We start from the raw sequence: 21,542 nt of genomic DNA on the forward strand, positions 1-21,542 counted from the left end.
GGAAGAAAACATCAACCGTGGAGTTGTACATAGAGTGCCGAGTGAAGATAAACAAATACTGTAAAATAAAGGTAAATAACACTTTTAGGTTTTTGATTAACATGTTATTGTGAGGTAAATTTTAGCATATGTTTTGGTGTGTGGTGTTTGTTTTTATACATAAATTAAATCCAATCTAGAGTTATACTGGATGCAAAAATTCATATACTTTAGTCATTTTACTGTTCCCACATTCATAGTAGTTGACATATTGTTTTACTTGAAGAAAAGAAAAATTATCAAGTATTTTTTTAAAAGCATTCATAGTCTCCAGAGCGTTTGCATCTCAGAGAATGTTTTTCTATAACAGTATTTCCTTATCACATCCTAGTGCAGAGTAAATGTATTCATCTGTTTATAACATTAACGAAAAGCCTCCAGATAAATCTTCACTATGAAAAAAAAAGTTTGCATCTTTGATCAGCGATCAGTTTTTCCATCAAACTATTTTGGTTTATGGCCACAACAGCATAACGTATTGGCCTCTTGCATGACTGTAGTCTCTTTACTTGTCAAGTCTGTGCTTGGCGGCGGATGACATGCTCCGAATTCTTGGAGGAGTGCCTGAAGTGGAAAAGGGGAAAAGTTACACACAAAGCCAACTAATGGCAATCTATTGTAATAAATATAATGCTGCTTGCAATATTAGTGCGTGTAAAGTTAAAGCGGGTGAATGACCTTTTTAATTCCAAAAGCAGGGGATTTGGGGAAACGCCCGTAAAAGCAGAAGTACTGAATTATGACATCACTTTGCCTGACTCACAGCTGGGAGAGTCACCGCATCAATTTCCAACTTGCCACCAAAAGTGAATCACAGCCTCACCCGGAGAGCGCCGCTGAAACTCGCGGCCATTTTGGATCGCTTGACATGTTTTACCCATTGACGTTAACGAGGGGCTGAGCCTAAATGTCCAAGCACCTGTCCCAGTGCCGTATGCCCTTTCTGTCACTGTAAAATACACCCGTTACAGCTAGTTGGGGGAAACGACCAATCACATTTGGGTGCACTCTTGAATGACAGCAGTACCAGCAACTCGAAAAGGTGATTTTTGACAGAAGTGGGCGGGCCCCGGTGCGTGGGTTTGTAGGGTGTCGCCGTGCTGACTCCTATTCCAGAGACGACGGCAGTCGTCTTACTTTAAGTTCTTAATCTCTCCGGGAAAAGAAAGCTCAGCAACTTTGCGGAGTCGGTGAATTTGCTACACTTTCACCTTGTTTCTATTCGAAGGTTTCTCGGTTGAGCTTGTGGCCGGGCACTGGAATGACGGGGTGTGCCGAGAATTTGAATTAGCTCACCGTTAGTATGAAGAAAGAGTGAGTCTGGGTAGAGAGAGGAGCCATTTTGTCCCGACTGTGTGGGAGAAAAGAAAGAGTGGAAAAGAGGAATCGCGCTGGAGGACCTCACGTTGTCGCTACCTTTTCTCGCGCTTTCAAGAGGGACACAGTCGGGCTTTTGGACTATAACTTCTCTGACGCGTTTTATTTTGTGGTGGTATTTAGCCAACTAGCTTGCCAAAGCTAATCAACAAATCCCAGGTTTTCAAAATCGGGGCAGTTGGTCAGGTTGGCTTCGGAGCTGGCTTCAGACTTCACATAGTCGTGTTAGGAGATTTTTTTTTTTTTGTATCAGTGCAGGTGCATACTCACTAGTTTCAATGGCTAAGAAGACATACGACTTGCTATTCAAGCTGCTTCTCATCGGAGATTCGGGCGTGGGGAAGACCTGTGTGCTGTTCCGCTTCTCTGACGACGCCTTCAACACAACCTTCATCTCCACCATAGGTAAGCAAGGGTAACAAACGCAGGATTTGGTGTCACGTCAATTTGCTTTTGTTGACTCTAACATTTGGGAGGCGAACCAGCGTTCTCTCTGAAGACTACGCTGTATCCGTTCGGTTAGCCTCGTGCTAGCTCGCTCCCTGCCCAGGCCTGCACGAGATAGCTGGAAGACAAGTTGTGCAATTTTGAGAGCTATTAAACTCAAGTAACCCTTGCTTGAGGTGATTGTGACGTTACTAACGTTTGATTTAGCGTGACTGTTAAGAAATGTATAACTCGTTAAGCTGCAATTGGAATTGCTGTCATTTTTGACATCGCAAGCTAACTAGTCTACTGGGGAGGGGGGTAACCTTTAGCAACCTTACAATCTTGTTGCTTACTCGGGTAATTTATCAATATTAAAACGTTTGATTTAAAAAAAAAAACAAATGCAGCTATCCCGCCATTAAAAGGATTCATACTGTATTTCCACAGAGCTGTCCGTATATTATGTAAGCAGCAGTGACATATCGTATAGCTGATGCGTTGCTTAATGCTACTGGCATTATAAATGGGGTTTCCATAAACAACGCATTTGATACTCATGCATTTAATTTCTTGTTCCTCGGGTTGTATCTCTGTTGACTGATTTCAGCCAATGTTAAAAAGAAAACAATAAACCTTTTTATCATTACAGTATTACACTGGGAATGCAACAAGGTCCTTCGATCTTCAGCCCTAGTTTTAGCGTACATGTGCTTGGTGTTTTACTTTATAAATATCCATCCATCCATTTTCTGAGCCGCTTCTCCTCACTAGGGTCACGGGTGTGCTGGAGCCTATCCCAGCTGTCATCGGGCAGGAGGCGGGGTACACCCTGAACTGGTTGCCAGCCAATCGCAGGGCACATAGAAACAAACAACCATTCGCACTCACAGTCATGCCTACGGGCAATTTTAGAGTCTCCAATTAATGCATGTTTTTGGGATGTGGGAGGAAACCGGAGTGCCCGGAGAAAACCCACGCAGGCACGGGGAGAACATGCAAACTCCACACAGGCGGGGACAGGGATTGAACCCCGCACCTCAGAACTGTGAGGCTGACGCTCTAACCAGTCGACCACCGTGCCGCTACTTTATAAATATAGTAATACTAAAAATTGTAAACTGAGGCAATCTGTAGTCATTATAAAATGAAGCCAGTCTGTGAAAACTGGCCTTTCCTCAAAGTACCCAATTATTTACTTAGATAATCTGACTAAGCCTAATGGATTTAAGCATTACAATGACGGATTATAGCCCACAATTTGTAACTATTTATTAGTTAACATTTTTCATTGTTTTTGACAAACTTACAACCCATATCGTGAGTTAAGGTTAGTTCTGAAAATAACTCCATTTCATTTTCAGTAACAGACATTTTAGTCTTAAATGGGACATATTTTGCCAAACCAACTTTTTCTAGTACTTTGGATGTAATATTGTCTCTATGGTACCTCAGTAAACAAATATAAATATGAATTAAAATCGTCCACCAATTCCTGAGTTCCAGACGTTTTTCTGCCGAGAGGTCTGAAATCAGGTTATCCGGATTTCTCAAGCTTATCTACATGACAAGCAAAACTCTCCACGTTCCCTTTCCGCTCCCGAGCCAGCGCTGTCAAAATAACAAAACACGCATGCTCTTACAAGTAGGCCTTCTTAAGGAAGGCAACCAATCAGCGGAAAGGGGGCGGTCTTAGTTAAATATGGACAAATCAGATTCAAAACTGGGTCAAACAAAAGTAGCTGTCAGAGGGGACTGTTCTGTACGCTTTTATTGTTGTTCTGGCAATTATTTGGCAACATTAGCCCTATTTTATGGTCATAAGTAATTGCATAACATGCATCTTTTGAGTTGTGTGCCATAATGTTCACTCGCTCGCTCACTCGCTCACTCGCTCGCTCACTCGCTCGCTCACTCACTCACTCACTCACTCACTCACTCACTCACTCACTCACTCTATCACTATCACTAAGTCTGGACAGCAAACGGCTTCTTTATTCAGTCATTTAAGTCAGTCTTCCCCAATCACTGGTCTGCCATATATACGCCACCATAGCCAGTCCGTGAGAAAAATGCCGACTCCTCACCAGCGCGCGGTGCAAAGAAGGTTAGGAAACACTGATTTAAGTGACTAAAGCAAATGATGTTTCTGTAGGGCCCAAAGCATTTGTTGTTGGTTTTGAGCACTTAAAAATTCAAATGGTGGCAGGTGTGTGTGACTCCCATATATTATTGTTTTTTATTTTATTTGGCGTTCATGCTCTGATCAAAAAATCAGGTTACCCACTAGTTATTTGTTTTTATTCACTGAGTACTTTCTTACTTAAGTAAATATTTGGAGGACTACTTTTTACTTGAGTCATATGATTCTAAAGTAACAGTAACTCTACCCACCTCTATGTCCATGTTAGTCATTCTATGGAGGTCTAAATAGCCAAAATACGGGACCTTTAAAAAGAGCCAAGCACTGTTTATTCCGGTTGGCATGGTTAAAAAAACAAACAAAACAAAAAGTCATATTACACATTACAAATCATTTTTCATCCTCTCTAACGCTGCATATCGTGGATGCACATCTGCTTTCAAAGCAAAACATGTAACACGATGAGTGCTGCTGTTCAAGTTAACGTGATATGAAATTAATTACGGAGGTTTGACTAAGAATGTTTTGAATACGTTCTTAGATTGGTTGTAGGGATGATTTTCATTAAAATTAAACTGATAGGTTGTAGGCATGCTTTTCATTATCATTACCAACTGAAAGGTTGTCGGGATGCTTTCATTAACATTACCAATTAATCAATTATTAATTAGCGACAACAAGAAGTGCACTCAGTTTTCAGTTACCATAAATTAGTCGATTTATAATGTTCATCAATGTTAGATTTACAAACTGCCCATCAGGGAAGCTAAAAATGTGTTCTTTTTTACTTAGAAGCAGACTTGCTTCAAAAAGTAAGCGGTTTGTAGACAAAAGTCTTCATTGCATTGTAATTTAAGCAGTTAAAGCATGACTGTTTAAATCAGCATTGATGTAAGTGCTACTATTTGGACTGTAACAATAAATCCTAAGTTGTAGAGACTTCAAAATGTTTTTAACACTGAAAAGAAAGCAAAGTATCAATGAGGGTCATTTCCTCCACCATCAAAAGTCTTACAATTGTAGGAAACTGTAGTCCCTTTTAGGCTGGTAGCTGGAGCACCATATTGATGACTATACAAACCGAAGGACTATGGTTGTGGGTGCACCTCTTTTGTAGAACACTGCGTCTTTTATATGAATTCACACACTGGGCTGGAATGGCATTTTGCTTGCGTACACAATGGATGATGGCACGCAAGAGGCTTCACATTGCCGTTCTGATGATGGAGTATGGTTGACTGTTAACACTAAGGCAGTTGTTTGGGCCCGGTTATGCATTAATACAAACTGAGGTATATACACTGACATTTCTGCAAAAAAATGAGGAAAGGCTGATGTGCAGAATTATATTACATATGATAAAATATGCGGACTATTGTAGACATGATGTTGTAGTTTTTATTTTTTGGATTCCAACCACATGCTTTGTATTTTCATAGCTACAGTGAGTGATAACATTCTGCAATATAGGGCTTTTAGACCTAGATCATTCTTGGCACTGCAAATTAAACATATTTGTAGGTCAACTGTAACTGTAACTTGGCTAATATAATTTAAATAATTCTCAGAAATAAAACTGGATCAGCACTAGATGTCTATATTTGGAGTAGAACGGACAGAAACTACAGTGTAATGTTATGTGGTATACTACTTGTACGTTTAGACAGAGCTGCTTCTCAGAATACGCTTACTGGAAACCCCCCTTCTCTTCAGTCACTCATCCTCATTTCGAAGGCCTCTAAATAGCTGTTGGCCTTGTTAGTAGAGGTTATGCATGTTTAGAATGCACTAATAATGCAGGCTACAGAAGAGTGTATCCTTGAAGGTCGAACATAATGTGTTACAGGATGCTGGTTGACCTTATGTGTTCAAATTGTTAAGCTGTTTTCCCCATTGGAAATAATGGAAATGTAATTAATCTGTTCCAGAGTCAAACTGTCGCTATAATTAAACATTTTTATCAACACAGCCAATGAAAAGAAGTTCATGGAAGTATCATACAAGTTAAGGAATTTAGACATTTATGAATTTAGACTAGACTAACCAAACTAAAATGAAGACTATTTGATAGGAAACGCAAATATTCCTTAATAAATTTTGTGACATCTTCGCCACTCGCATTGATTTTATTTTATTATTTTTTTGTGTTTGTTTTGTTTTTTTCACAGACAGTACTTTACTCGAAATGTAGCCACTTGCAGATACGATGCTAGTACACTGGCTGTTTGTCTCACATTGCTTAAATCACAAAGCAAAACTATCCCTTGACGAATATGAAGTCGCGTATACTCTCACACATGCTCCTCACCATTGTAATAAACTGGCCACAAATTCTACTCTAGTCATAATTAATAGAAACCATAGGCCTATGCAGGGCTAACAGGCTAATAAATTGCATTGTTTATCTCACTGATTTGCATGACTTCATCTTGGCTCTTCCATCTCATTCTGTGTGTCTTGCTTGAGATGTGTTGCGTCACTAGTGTTCATCTTTCTGATCAGTCTGAAATACTCCCAAACATTCATCATTTTGTCTTTCACATTTTTTTCTTCTCCGATGTCGTCGCCATCTTTTTCCTCTTGTTGTGTTTAACGGTGGCTTGCAAACCACTGCGTTGTCTGCATTTATTTCGGGCTCTTTGAATCAAACATGTACACTCCGCTTCCCTCGTGTTGATGACGTAACCATGTTGTGCTACTCCGTCTGCCCGTTGAGCTACACAATTTAAAGAAGTGGATCCCCAAGGCAGAAAAAAAATGGCAATCAAAATACTCAGAATATCTGACTACTCGTTGCAGCCCTAGTCTGCACATTAAGGTAAAACAGCTGACTTTGAGGTGTGAATTTTGTTCTTTTATTATGGATGTTGACCTGATCAATATTTTACTGAGCAGCCAGGACATCGGTGCAGGTACCACTTTGGCTGCTACACACCCAGATATTTCCTCTTTGCCATCACTGGTACACTTATGTGGTGGCTCATGATTTCATGCACAATGAGACTTGAAAGTGTCTTTTCACTGTAGTGTTTGGTCACTTTGTAAATTGCGGGCAGTAATAAGGAATTAATACAAACATTGATAATGCATGACACACTGAGACAGTCAACATAAAATCGTATGAAAAAAATGCTTGTTTGCAGAATTATGATACGCGGTAGAATATGCAGTTTAAACACTTTGAGGTTCCGCGCGACTGTGATTAAAAATCTACTTCCCCGACATTAATTTGACCTTAAAATTGAGGATGATCAAAAGGAATTCCTGTTTACAAGGTTTAGTTCAAGATTAGATTATAAACTAGAAGGTGGCCATAAACTGTAATGTAGTATAAAATCAGTTTGGAATTTAAAGTTCGACTCTATCCATGTGAATCATTGAAAGTATGGTTTTCTCATGAAGAGGTGTGCTGTGTTTTCCAAGGATGAGATTAACATTGTCATGTAGAATACACATACTTTTCTGACAACTTGACTGTGCGCCTCACGAGAAACCCAACCCCGTTTTTGTCCGTGTTTTGACTCCGTACAAGCAAATGACGTAATTCCTGAGAGCACCTGAGAGTTTCTTTTTGAGAACCAAACTGATACAGTAGTGTTGTTGAGAACAGACAGCCGCTTTGCATTACTGTTCAATATCCTATGCTTTCTGGAACAGTATGGATGTAGGCATACCTTCTCTTCTGCCTGAATAAAATAATTTTCCTTTTCCTCTACACAAAATGTTTTAAACCTAAATATTCCCCTTCCGCCCTCTCTTGGGTGTGCATAATACTCAGTGAGTCACTCTTTGGCAGCCGCTTCCTTCATTTATGCTTGTGGCCCTGCCCCACAAAGAGCACAGCTGTTTCTTGAACTTGTAAACCAAGCACAACCCTTTTGCTTTAGCTGAAGTGACAGCTCAGTTATTTGGACAGGGAAACAACACTTATGGGCCAAAAGTCATCAGTTGTCCCTCCTGTGGCTTTGTGACCTCGCCAGAAGAATAACAGTCATCCAAAATTGAATTACTTTGCTGAATATTGTGGTCATGATAATGCAAAGATTATGTCCACGTCTCACGTTGTGCCAAATCTGCAGTCTTCCCAAATGTGCGTTTGTCTGTCCGTCTTTGTGTGTCCATTTTGAGCCAGCTGTTTATCCCAGTTCTCTCTGATCATGGCGTCAAGGCCCTGGCATGACACTGCAACATCAGGGAAAAGTTGATATCGTTCCCTTTCTCATGTTTTCCTCTTCGCTTTACCCAATGTCCAGATACTGTTTGTGTATTCTTATGGCTAAGAAGCCTTCACCCTGCAGTTCTCATTGTCAGTTTTGCATGTGATAACGGTATATGTATATTGATTTCATAAGTGTATTTTTTTTATTATTTTCCATTTATTTTTTTATATAGGAATCGACTTCAAGATCAAAACTGTGGAACTACAAGGAAAGAAGATCAAACTACAGATCTGGTGAGTCACTTATTTTCATGGGTGTCTTTCACTTTTATGTGCCTGTCCACGTTCTGTATACAGTGTTCCCTCACTATATCGGAGTTCATCATTTGCACCCGTAAGCCATCATTTTTATGGGTTTTTACAGTACACAGACAAGTCGGAATTTAGTGTTGTGCCCCTACTATATTGTGCCACAGCAAGCACTGAGGTCTACTGAGAGAGATGCAGCGTAATTAAGAGTAAGAAGAGGAGGCCCCTTTTGTTGTTTTGGTATGCTCTGTGTTTCTGCTCCTTGTATATCAAAGTAGCATAATTCTGTAATATGTATGCTAATTTCCTTTAGCCGTCCATGGTGTTTCACATTATATTGTTAGCATAAAGCTAGTGGACTTAAATGAAATTATATGGCTTGGTAGAACATTTTGTTGTTTAAATATCCAGTCTTTTATGCGTTGGTTTTATAGTAAACTTCAATGGCGAGTGACAAAAAGCTTGAAGCAAGCACATTGCCTCTTATTTGGAGAACTGATACTGAGAACAGGCGCAAGGAATACTTTAAAGTGTATTTTAATAAAATTGTTGTATTTATTAAGTTTGACGCGTATGGGGGTAAGACTAGGGGTGAGCGGTATATATCACCGAGTTTAATCGTGAACGTTGCTTTAACGATGTGCAATCTTACATTATCGAGTATTCATACTGTCTCAAAAAGTAAACAGCCGAACGGGTGCATGGTTGGCATAGGAGGAAGAGAGAGAGGAGGAAGTTCATTAAAGTCCTCATTTGCCGAATCAGCGGGCATGATTCAGTCATGTGACTCAGTGGCAAGCAAAAGAAACTCTCGTTCTCAAACCAGTAGGCCAACTCCGAGCAACCTTCTCAGGAGTTCAGCAGTTTAGAAGTGGGTGAATGGTTGCTATGGAGCGCATGTATAGTTAGTTTTTTTTATTTTTGTTGGCCAACAGCAAAATGACACTGGCCACTCGATGTACGTGCTGGCTTCCCAAATGCGGCCAGTCTAAAAGTGAAACGAAGAGAATGGAGAATGTTTTGATCGCGGAGGAGTTATTCATTTTGAATAAGATTTACAAAGAAAACTGTGCTGTCTAAGTCATCCCGACTGCTGGTTAGGGTAATGGAGGAGCTAGCTAGCATTACCCTATGGCTGCACCGTAAGTACATATCTCACTATCCCGTCACCAATCACCCACTGCTTTACTTATTTAAAAAGAGCTGCTAAATCTGTCACCAGGAACTCCCAAAAATAAAAAATAAAAATCTGCGGTCATAACGTCACGTATCGTCATAATCATAGGTAACTAGTAACTGTATCGGAATACATTTCTAAAGTAATTCTCCCAACCCTGAGTATGAGGAATACGTAAAACTTTGTTGATGTTGATTCCACAAGCAGGACTACCGCTAAAGAAAATATCAATTTGCTCAACACTCAGAAAACCCTCCCCGAGTCATTTAACAGACACATACCATATAACAAAGCAAGTTAAACGTTGGAAAAACAAAGAACGTCATCCACTACATATCTTTCTGCAGTGTTATAGCCAAATTTTTATGTTAGTGTGTGCTGTAGTGACAAACAAATCTATTTGGTTGAAAATATTAGGATTACCGTTAGATGTAATGATGATTTTGTTTTTGTTTTGTTACAAAAGCTTAACTAAAATACTATTGTGCAAACCTGATTTGGCATATTCTCCAGTATACAGCCTGGTCATAACTTGAAGTTATTAATTGTTAAATATTGCTATACAATATTATTATGCAATGTTTTGCAGTAGCTGTATGAAGCACTTTACAAAATAAACGAGCTGTTGTTTTGAAACACTTATCAATAAATGTCCTGGGAAGTGAGGAGAGATTTCCACTGTTTTTTTTTTCTTTTTTAAAGGGATATCGTCAAATTATCGATCCTATAATAACCACTTTTTCTTTGCCCATATCGCCCACCCCTAGGTAAGACTATGTACTTGATTGAAAAAGATTTTTTTATGGTCTGTCTATCGGATTTACACCTATTGTGGGTGTGTCAGGAACACATCACCACAATAAAGGGGTTCACTGTATAGTGAGCCCCCGCTAGTTTGACCAAGCCCTGCTGCAAATAGCAAAAACATTGTACTTGACAACCCTCCTAAAATGGTTTGTAATTGCCTTTAGAGGCTACAAAATAGCGACAAAGGATAACTTTTTTGTAACTGAAGCTCCTCAACTCTAAATTGTTTCCTTGGCATGAAAATGCCAACAGATGGTACCAAAGCAATACTGTTATTTCTTTGGCCTGAGCACAATGTGATTGGACAGGGAAGTGAGTTGTTGTTTTTTGGGTGCAGTTTCCAAAAAAAAAATTGTGCCTTTGATTACTTACAATTCCAATGAAGTTGGGACGTTGTATTAAACATAAATAAAAACAGAATACAATGATTTGCAAATCATGTTCAACGTATATTTAATTGAATACACTACAAAGACAAGATATTTAATGTGTGTCCCTGGTTTGTGTCAAAATCTGTGCCAAGCAAATCAGATCTGAGACTGTGATACAAACCCTTTACCAGAAGAGACGTCTGCTTCCTTAAGCATGTCATGAATCTAATCCAGTAATTCCCGACAAGGCTCCAACTCTGCGCATGTCAAAGTGTCCTTGGGCAAGACACTGAATCTTAATTTGCTCCCAGTGGGTCTGGCAGCGCCTTGTATGGCAGCAGCCGCCCACAAGTGTATGAAGGTGTGTATGAATGGGTGAATGTGAAGCTTTGTCAAGCTCTTTGAGCACTGTGATGGTGTAGATAAAGCGCTATATATGTGCAGTCCATTTACCATACATGCTGTTCCATGAGATGCCAGAATGTACAGTAAAATTGTAGCCACCTGAGTCTTTCAGCTTTGTGTTCAATTACACAGGCCCAGATTTCACACTGAATAAGTAAGTACATTTGTGAGTAAATGTACAATTACAAGTGGTGTGAAAAAGTGTTTGCCCCTTTCCTGATTTCTTGTTTTTCTGCATGTTTGTCACACTTAAATGTTTCCCATCATCAAAATTTTTTTAATATTAGTCAAAGACATCACAAGTAAGCACGACACGCAGTATTGATATGATTTTCATTATTAAGGGAGGAGAAAAAAACCCAATCCTACATGGCCCTGTTTGAAAAAGCCCATAAATCTAATTAACTGGTTGGGCCACCCTTTGAAGCAACAACTGCAATCAGGCGTTTGCGATAACTTGCAATGAGTCTCTGACGGTGCTGTGGAGGACTTTTAGCCCACTCATTTTTGCAGAATTGTTGTAATTCAGCCACATTGGAGGGTTTTCGAGCATGAATGGTCCTTTTAAGGTCATGCCACAGAATCGCAATCGGATTCAGGTCAGGACTTTGACTAGACCACTCCAAAGTCTTCATTTTGTTTTTCTTCAGCCATTCAGAGGTGGATTTGCTAGTGTGTTTTGGCTCACTGTCTTGCTGTAGAACCCAAGTTCGTTTCAGGTTGAGGTCAGGAACAGATGGCTGGACATTCTCCTTCAGGATTTGTTGGTAGACAGCAGAATTCATGGTTCCATTTATAACAGCAAGTCTTCCAGGTCCTGAAACTGCAACGTAGCCCCAGACCATCACACTACCACCACCATATTTTACTGTTGGTATGCTGTTCTTTTTCTGAAATGCATTGTTACTTTTACACCAGATGTAATGGGGCACACACCTTCCAAAAAGTTCAACATTTGTCTCGTCAGACCACAGTGTGTTTTCACAAAATTCTTGGGGATCATCATGTCTTCTGACAAAATTGAGATGAGCCTTAATGTTCTTTTTGCTTAGCAGTGGTTTTCCACTTGGAACTCTGCCATGCAGGCCATTTTTGCCCGGTCTCTTTCTTATTGTGGAACCATGAACACTGACCTTAACTGAGGCAGGTGAGGCCTGCAGTTCTTTGGATGTTGTTGTGGGGTCTTTTGTGACCTCTTGTATGAGTCGTTGCAGTGCTCTTGGGGTTATTTTGGTTGGCAGGCCACTCCTGGGAATGGTTCACCACTGTTCTATGTTTTCACCATTTGCGCTATTACTGTGGTTTTCTGGAGTCCTAAAACTTTAGAAATGGCTTTATAACCCTCAATTACAGATCTCAATTACTTTCATTTGTTTCTAAATTTCTTTTGATCTCGGCATGATGTCTAGCTTTTGAGGGCCTTTTGATATACTTCACTTTGTCAGGCAAGTCCTATTTCAGTGATTTCTTGATTGAGAACAGGTGTGGCAGTGTCAGGCCTGGGTGTGGCTGGTGAAATTCACAATCACTTTTTCACACAGGGCCATGTAGGTTTGGATTTATTTATTTATTTTTGTCCCTTAATAATAAAAAAACATTTGAAAACGACGTGTTTGTGTTGAGATTGACTAATATGTAAATGTGTTTGATGGGAAACATTTAAGTGTGACAAACATGCAAAAAAAAAGTAAGAAATCAGGAAGGGGGCAAACACTTCTTCACACCACTGGATTTCACCATTTATACTTTTTGTGACATTTTTGGCGTGCCGTGAGCGTTTTCTAATGTAAAATGGGTGCCTTGGCTCAATAAAGGTTTGGAAACCCTAATCCTTTGTAAGACCACAAAATGGAACAAATGGAAATACGTCATTTGTATGTGTGTTTGTGCAGGGACACAGCCGGACAGGAACGGTTCCACACCATCACCACCTCCTACTACAGAGGAGCCATGGGCATCATGCTGGTCTATGACATCACCAACGCCAAGAGCTTTGAGAATATCAGCAAATGGCTGCGCAACATTGATGAGGTGAGATTTGAACATGTGTATATGGTTTTGAAGCTGAGAGAAGAGGGAAAATCGATCAGCGCTATTTCACAAATATTGGGTATAGTCAATGCAACAATTTGGAATATCCTGAAAATGAAACTACTGGTGTAGTGAGCAACAGATATCGAACAAGTCGGCCAAGGGTATCAACAGCAGATGATGACAGAAACATTTTGAGAGCTGTGAAGACACACCCAAAGACAACAGTCAATGACATCGCTGCCAACCTCCACAGGGCAGGGGTGAAGGTATCACAATCCACTCTTCGAAGAAGACTTCGAGAGAAGAAATATACAGGGCATACAACAAGACGCAAACCGCTCATCAGCAAAAAGAATCGGAAGGCCAGATTGGATTTTGCAAAGAAGTACAGAGATGAGCCACAAAAGTTTTGGAACGAGGTTTTATGGACTGATGAGACCAACATTAACCTCTACCAAATTGATGGAAAGGCCAAACAAAGTATGGAGAAAGAAAGTATCTGCTGATGATCCAAAACACACAAGCTCAATCTGTGAAGCATGGTGGAGGTAATGTCATGGCTTGGGCTTGCGTGGCTTCTTCTGGAACGGGCTCACTAGTCTATTGACGATGTAACTCATGATGGTAGCAGCAGAATAAATTCTCAAGTCTACAAAACAATTTTGTCTGGCAATTTACAGAAAAGGGCATCCAAACTAATCGGGAAAAGCTTCACTAGGCAACAAGACAATGACCAAAAACATACTGCCAAGACAACAAAGGACTTCATCGGGGGGAAAAGTGGAAGGTCTTAGACTGGCCAAGTCAATCACCAGACCTTAACCCAATAGAGCATGCATTTTACCTCCTGAATAGGAGAAAGAGGCTGCAGTAAAGGCCTGGAAAAGCATTTAAAATGAAGAATGCAACAGTCTGAAGTCAGTGGGTCGCAGGCTTGATGCAGTTATTGCAAGTCAGGGTTATGCCACCAAATATTAAATGTTATTCACTTTAAGTTAATTTAATAATGTCTGTTCCAATACATTTGCTCACTTGAAAAGCGGGTGGCTTCAAACGAGGTGCTCTGTCCTGAGTTGTTTAACACATCTAGATGTAAATACCATGAAATAAAAGGTGGAATTCTGAGCTTTTGTCTCATATTTATCTTTTGACCTGTAACCCAATTTTCTAAAGTATACAACAAAAACAGGGATCTTGTTTGATGTGCATCCCGCATCTCAGATGCACAAAAATGAGCAGGGATACCTAAATTATGATCAGTCTGTGTCCACAGACGCACAGCGTTGCTCACCCATTATCCAATAAAAGTATGAGTCCTGTCATGGTGCTAGCCAATCAGAGGCAGAGTAGGGCGGGTTATCGTTCCATAAATACGACCTTTTTTTCGGACTAGATAAAGTTCCATTGTTGTGGTAACACCCAGCGCGCCGCTCACGACTCAGCGAGCAGCTGGTGGAACAGCGTTGGCTCTGTAGATGCACACAACTGGGACACTTTAGGTAAAGTCAACTATTTATTACGTATGTTAGCCCGTGAGCTAACTAGCTCGCCAAGCTAAGGAGCTAAACGGCTCGCTTGATCGTGGCCACATTGTTTAAAACGGAGGTAAATAACTGGCAGTCACTAACTAGAAGCAGTCCCATATGGACCCACCCCATAGCCAAAAAAATAGGTTATGATTCAAGACGTACAGGGTGCTTCTATTTTAAGTGGCGCAACATTAGAGGCTTTACCATAGTGACGAACCGTACCGACCAATCAATGTGAGTTCAGCCACCAGCTTCAGCCAGTCAAATCTGCATCTCAGGTGGCAATCACTGAATGTGCGCAGCCGAGACAGAGATGAGGAGAAACATAGCAGGGGAGAGAGAAAGACTGTGTCTAAGTTAAGTAAAAGACGGAGAAAGATCAGAAAATGACCGATAAAGGAATAGAACATCTGGAACAAACGGTGCTTAAAATGGAATGGCCAGAGTCTCAGTGGGAAGTTTCCACTGGGAGCACTTATTATAAGTGCATACAGTGTATGTGAAACGCCATTATGAAACCAAGCATAAGGTTTTGAACAAACATAACCTCTAAAACAGTTCAGTTAAGATTTGTTAAATTAAAATATGTAGTGTTTGAGACTTCGCTGTTGTGTCAATGAGAAAAGGGGAAATTTAAAGTTATATTTTTCTGAAGTACTTTATTTGAACATGTATAACTACCTCTTCACTTTCATTTATTTAGTTGCTCTTATTGTGTAATTCAGCCCTAGTTTTATTTAGTAAATGAGAGAACATAACACAGTTGTGCTCATATGTTTGATTACCAGGGCAGAATTTGTAAGATTATGGTCTAATATCATTATATTAGTGGGATTTAAAGAAAAGAAAATCAAATAAAGAAAAAATAACAATACTCTTGTTTGTTGTGAACATTTTGGGGAAAATATCTTTTTTAAAGATTTGCTATTATGACAGGCCTAAACATATTGAGAGCGAGCAAGCGCAATGGATAACACAAAAATATTGTACAAACAGTATTAAACATGATGATTAGTTGCAGGGACTCATTGTTCCAGGGCTGAGACTCACCCTTTTCATGAAATGTGCAACCGGGACTCCAGTCTAAAGTGAAAAAAATATTTATGGCTTTAGTGCTGCTTGAACCACCTATTAAGTAGCCTCTCCAGTGACGCCGAAAGACAATCAAAAACTTGCTACATGCGTTGTCAATATTATCATGTCAGTGCTTTATTGTGTGGTGTAGTAGTCATAGCTAGTTTTTGTTTTGTCCCTGAATCTAAATAACTGAAACTCAAATTACTTTTTTTTATTTTCAGCATGCGAATGAAGATGTTGAGAGAATGCTACTAGGGAATAAGTGTGACATGGAGGACAAGAGGGTGGTACCAAAAGCTAAGGGAGAGCAGGTAAGACAATGTTTGTATTTACGAACTTTTTCTTGGTTGAGTCATATATATACATTTTTGGCCTCAACAAGCATATCCTTATTAAAACACACTTTTTAAGTATTCCTAAATGCCAGTTCTCACTTCTTCTCTTACTGATTTCCAAATAAGAAGCAGTGTGCTTGCTTCAAGCTGTTTGTCACTCCCAATTGAAATTTACTGTAAAACTGGTGCATTCTATTTAAACCAAAATGAAACCATGTAATCTTGTCTAATGAAAGTCTAATAGCTTAATGCTAACATATAATGTGACAGGCTAACATAAATTAGCATAGATGTTACAGGCTTAGGCTTCAAAGCAAAACTTGGAGCATAAAACAAAACAGTCATATATTGTATATCCTGCTCTGTGGAAACAACGAATTCCACGGTATTGCGCCGGAACACTGTATTTTTTCAATTGGTTGCAGAGAATAATTCAATCTAAAGCCACGGAAGTAAATACAAACTGCCTGCAGTAGACAAAAAAGTGGTCAGAAGCCAACTAATGTACGTGCATGTCATGTCCGAAAAGAATACTGTGACCCTTTTACTGTGGAGCAAAGCCTGTACAAGCACTGCACACAACTCTGAACAGTAATGTTAGCATGGATGCTATATACATATATATGCATGGTCGCCATGGCAATAAAAGACACTTATTTTATTCTGAATATATTGTGTGTGATATCTGCCTCAATGGGAATAGGTTTGTTGAATCAAATGCGGATGTAATCCTTCCAAAGTAAGAAGTACACTAGCGTCATCATACACTATCAACAGACAGGGGTCGTCTTAGTTGGAAGTAACATAGCAATCTTTGCTTTTGGGACTTAGTGCTACCTGATCTCTGTTCCACACTGGAGATCAGTCATTTTATTTTTGGACAAGCATCCCTTTCATCGTCAACGGCCATTCTTATTCGGTCTCCTTCTCCTCAACCCAGATTGCGAGGGAGCACAGCATTAGGTTTTTTGAGACGAGCGCCAAGGCCAACATCAACATCGAGAAGGCCTTTCTCACGTTAGCAGAAGACATCCTCAGAAAGGTGCGTGTGCTTCCCGCTTTTAGGCACTTTGAACGTTGCAATAAATGGGTTGAGTTGGTTTATATCATCTTTGTTTTTTAATGTGCACATTCCTCACACATTTGTGTTTCCTCTCCACTCTGATTTGACGTTTCCCTAATTGCAATGTTGCAACAAGTTTAATTTTGAATTGGGGTTTGGTGATATGGTCTGAAAATATATATATATTTTTTTCCAAACAACAATCTAATTTTGATAATTTTCCCCCCTTTGCATAAAAAAAAGAAAATGACAATGAAATTTTTTTCCCTTACCTTTCTCAAAACTACACGATCAGGATTTTTGGGGCCGATCAGCGAGTTAAAAAAAAAAAAAAAAACGATCACCGATCCAATCACAAGATGGAGGAATGTGTCTATTTAAATAACCTGTTCATTTATTTTATATACTTGTGTACTTAATTGCTCAAGAAATTACAGGACTGAAGAGTAACACAACACCAACTCCTCTTTCTTTGAAGAATATATGTGGACAATTATTAGGCAGCTATTGGTGTACAAAATTACTACGCAACTAAATAAAAACAACATTTTCCCATCTCACTTTTCCATTTTCATTTGCTCAAGTGAGAATTATAAACAAGCAACTCAAAACTTTCCAATAGAAGCGGATATATATTAAAATATATATATTTTTTTTAAATCAGCGACAAATATAGCCACCCTTCTTTTCAATAACGGTGATAAGCCTTCCATCCATGGAGTCTGTCAGTTTCTTGATTTGCAGTTGATCAAGTTTTTGTGCAGCAGAAAGCACAACCTCCCAGACATTGTTCCGGGAGGGTTACTCTTTTCTTTTACTGTATATCTCCCGTTTAAGAAGTGCCCACAAGTTCTCTATTGGGTTCAGGTCAGCGGAAATATGCCTAAAAGTCATGATATGGTCCAAATACTTACTCACCTAATAATTAGGAACACAGTGTATAAACGGCTAACATGTTTTTGGCAATGTTCAGTGCTATTGAGAGGCTGTCAAAACACTGTCCAAAGGATTCCATGCATGTTTTTTGTTTCTTAGCAAGAATTACTTATTTTTTAATAGCTGCTAATTTGGTAAGACTGAGGGTTCTATTTTCATGACTAGTGCAAATCCAGCGCTGTGCTTGGCCTAACTACAAGTAGGCGGGCTTTGTAATTTTGTGGACTGGCATATTGCTAGCGCATTTAAAAGTGGGACATGTGCGCTGCTGTGGTTGTGTTCGCAGCCGACTTCAATCCTGTCCATTCGAAGCGGCTTCTCTCATTCCTTTTAAAAGTGCCGCAAAAGTCTCGCTTGGAGATATGCGGAAGAGGACGTAGCGTTCTTTGAGACTAAAGCATTGAACGTTAGCAGGTACTCATTAAATACAGAATGAGCAGGCGAAAACCGCTTGCTACTTAAATATGTCCACGGACCTCATGTCTATAATCCCTCCAACGATCGTTGGACGTTGTCTTATCATATTAGACACAAGAATGTAAACAGGAAGTGGTTTTGCTGTACGGCCCATTGACTGATAAGTAAATAATAATTGAATGTCTTTTCTAGACGCCTGTAAAGGAGCCTAACAGTGAAAATGTGGACATCAGCAGCGGAAGCGGAGTGACTGGCTGGAAGAGCAAGTGCTGCAGTTGAACAACTCGCATCGACACATACACGCACTCACACACACATGCACGCACGACACCCTCTCTTTCTCTAACTCTCTCACCCTCTAACCTGTCTCATGAGTTTTCTTGCACACTGACACTCTTTATCAGAATAAAAACATAAACCACTTCATCCATTCGTCTAACCCCCACCGCCCCCTCCATCTTCTTCCACTTCCGCCTGATGAGCTCCACTTGTTTCTTGTTTAGTTTTAAAGATTATAAAAAAAAAAAAAAAAAAAATTAAAGACAAGCTCATATTTGTAATATTAAAATATTTCCTTTGCCTGAGCTCACCGCTTATCAGCACCCCCCTCCCCCAACAGCGACCATGACATGATGTCCCCCTCCCTCTTTTCGGACACTCATTGTCTCCTCAAGTGTTTGCTCAATTACAATTTGTTACCAAGTGACAGAGGTGTGGCGAGCTCCTTTTCTAATGCGGGGTTTCTTTTTGTCCTGTGCCTTATATGGAAGACAGGGGCGGGGCTGTGTCGTGGGCGGAACCACATCCACCCATTGAAATTACACTTTACTAAATCATTGTCAGTTTGCGCTTCCTGCGCGAAAGCAAACTGATGCAGAAGCGTTTGAATTTCTCCTGCAGCCAAGAGAACGGCATTGTCCTGTTTATCCATGTCTCATTTTTACCTGTATGATTTTTTTTTTGTTATGTTTTTCTCTTCCCAATTTGGGTTACTTTTTCAGTTTGTTTCCTGCATGCAGATTTCTTTGGGTTGGAAGCGTTTCTGTAACATTATGTAAGGTATGCCACTGGGTAACTTTGGGTGGGAGGTTCACAAGTTCTCTTTGGAAATTCAAACAGTTTTGCAGATCCATTAAAAATAAGCTTGTTTAAGTTAAACTTGTTTTTCTTTCATGGTGTGCTGTGTGTAGTTTTGTGTCTCGGGAAAATAGATGAATCAAACTTGCCACACAGTGAAATGCCCCCTAAAAAGGTTTATAATTGCCTATAAATTTATAGTTGTCACTTTACCTAAATGAAACTGTTCAATTCACTTCACCATAGTTGCCTGACACAGAGATGCCACAAGGTGATGGAAAAGTTATGAGTGCTTTGGCCTGATAACACAAAAAATGTATTTCTTTTTGATGGCTTAGGCCTGTCTAATAGAATTTCCTCCCCTCATCTCAACATTGGTCCTTAGTACCAAGATGCTACAAAATGGTGCCAAAGCACTACTTTACTATTACACGGGGTTTCGGGAACATCTTGTGGCATGAAAACAGTGAATAGGTATGGGAGCACTGTCAAAGATGTTAACATAATTGGAGCTACCTGTATGGCAAAGAACCAGAAGTCAGACTTAATGCATAATTTCTTATGCATTAAGTCCTATACAAGTTCCATATATACAAGAAGTGTTTGACATTTCGTTCATTATAATTTGAGCAATGCAATTTAAAAACTGAACAAATTAATTGTACTCATCCATCCATTTTTGATAGCACTTGTCCTTATTAGTGTTTTTAGCTGTAGCCTGTCCCATCTGACTGGGTTGAGAGGACTAGTCACAAGTTATCGCAGGGCACATAAAACTATTCTAACCTATGGACAAAAAGTCTTCAAGGAACCTAAAATGCATGTTTTTGGAATGTGAAGGAAACCAGACTATAGGATAAAACTCACAAGCACAGGTGGAACACACAAACGACACAGGTGAGATTCGAACCCAGGACCTCATAACTGTGAGGCTGACATGCTAGTTGGGCACAAACACCCCAAAAGAGGTGCAATTTGGAGTTCAACCAAAATGTTCTGAAAAGATGCGGCTAAAAAAAAAAAAAGTAGTTTGATTTTAAAGGAGTTTTTGCCCAATGAAATTTGAGCAGTGCAGTTACGTATCACTTCCACACGAATCACTTTTACTCCAGCTGATTTGTCAAACATTACGTTTGGACTAAGCTACCACAAACCCCACAAGATGTCTTCCGGTCCTGCCTGCACACGTATGGAACAGTACAGGGTTTTATTAATTCCATGCATACTTATAAAAGGCCACGAGGTGGCAGTATCGCTTCCTTCCTATTCTCTGCATTGTGTGTGCCTGCCAGGGCTCTTCAAAGGGTGAGTTATTTTATTGTTAGTTTTTTTAAACTGGTTAACGTCTCCTATAATCATATGACAGTTAAATGTAAGTTAAAACATGACTTGCTGGGTCAGTAACTTGACGGTAACAGTTTGGGCATGGAACAGATTAATTGACTGCATTATGAGAAAATTGTTTTCCAATTACTGTACAACAAAATGGAAGGCAGCCAGCCTTGTGGATTGTATATTGCGTTCTACTTTGGAGGGTTCACCCATTATACAGGTGCAGTTCCAAGGATTAGAATATTGTGGAAAATTTAGATGTAATTTATTACAATTCAAAAAGCGAAACTCGTCATGTAGTTTCAGTGATTCATAGCAATACGCAATACTAAACCATCAAAACAAGATTTATATGAATTCTAGTTGTCATTTTTTGCTTTACAGTGCTTATGTGTGGGGCAACACAGTGGATTAAGTGATTAGCATGTTTTACAGTTCTGAAGTTCAGGGAGTTGACTGTGTTACAGGCTTCCTGTGTGGAGTTCTTCCCATGCTTTTGTGGGTTTTCACTGGGTACTCCAGCTTCACC

The 21,542-nt window shown here is 39.7% G+C and overlaps 1 protein-coding gene across 1 annotated transcript; it reads left to right on the plus strand.

Moving 5' to 3' along the window:
• The first annotated feature begins 1,155 nt into the window (after window positions 1-1,155).
• On the plus strand, window positions 1,156-19,762 carry rab10 (RAB10, member RAS oncogene family). Its single transcript, XM_061754991.1, has 6 exons — window positions 1,156-1,821; window positions 8,378-8,438; window positions 13,106-13,244; window positions 16,075-16,164; window positions 17,129-17,230; window positions 18,797-19,762. The coding sequence occupies exons 1-6, from the start codon at window positions 1,695-1,697 to the stop codon at window positions 18,881-18,883; spliced, it is 606 nt and encodes a 201-aa protein (XP_061610975.1). The 5' UTR covers window positions 1,156-1,694; the 3' UTR covers window positions 18,884-19,762.
• The last annotated feature ends 1,780 nt before the right edge of the window (window positions 19,763-21,542 follow it).

This window comes from Phyllopteryx taeniolatus, chromosome 18 (genome assembly GCF_024500385.1).
Source record: "Phyllopteryx taeniolatus isolate TA_2022b chromosome 18, UOR_Ptae_1.2, whole genome shotgun sequence".
NCBI lineage: Eukaryota > Metazoa > Chordata > Actinopteri > Syngnathiformes > Syngnathidae > Phyllopteryx > Phyllopteryx taeniolatus.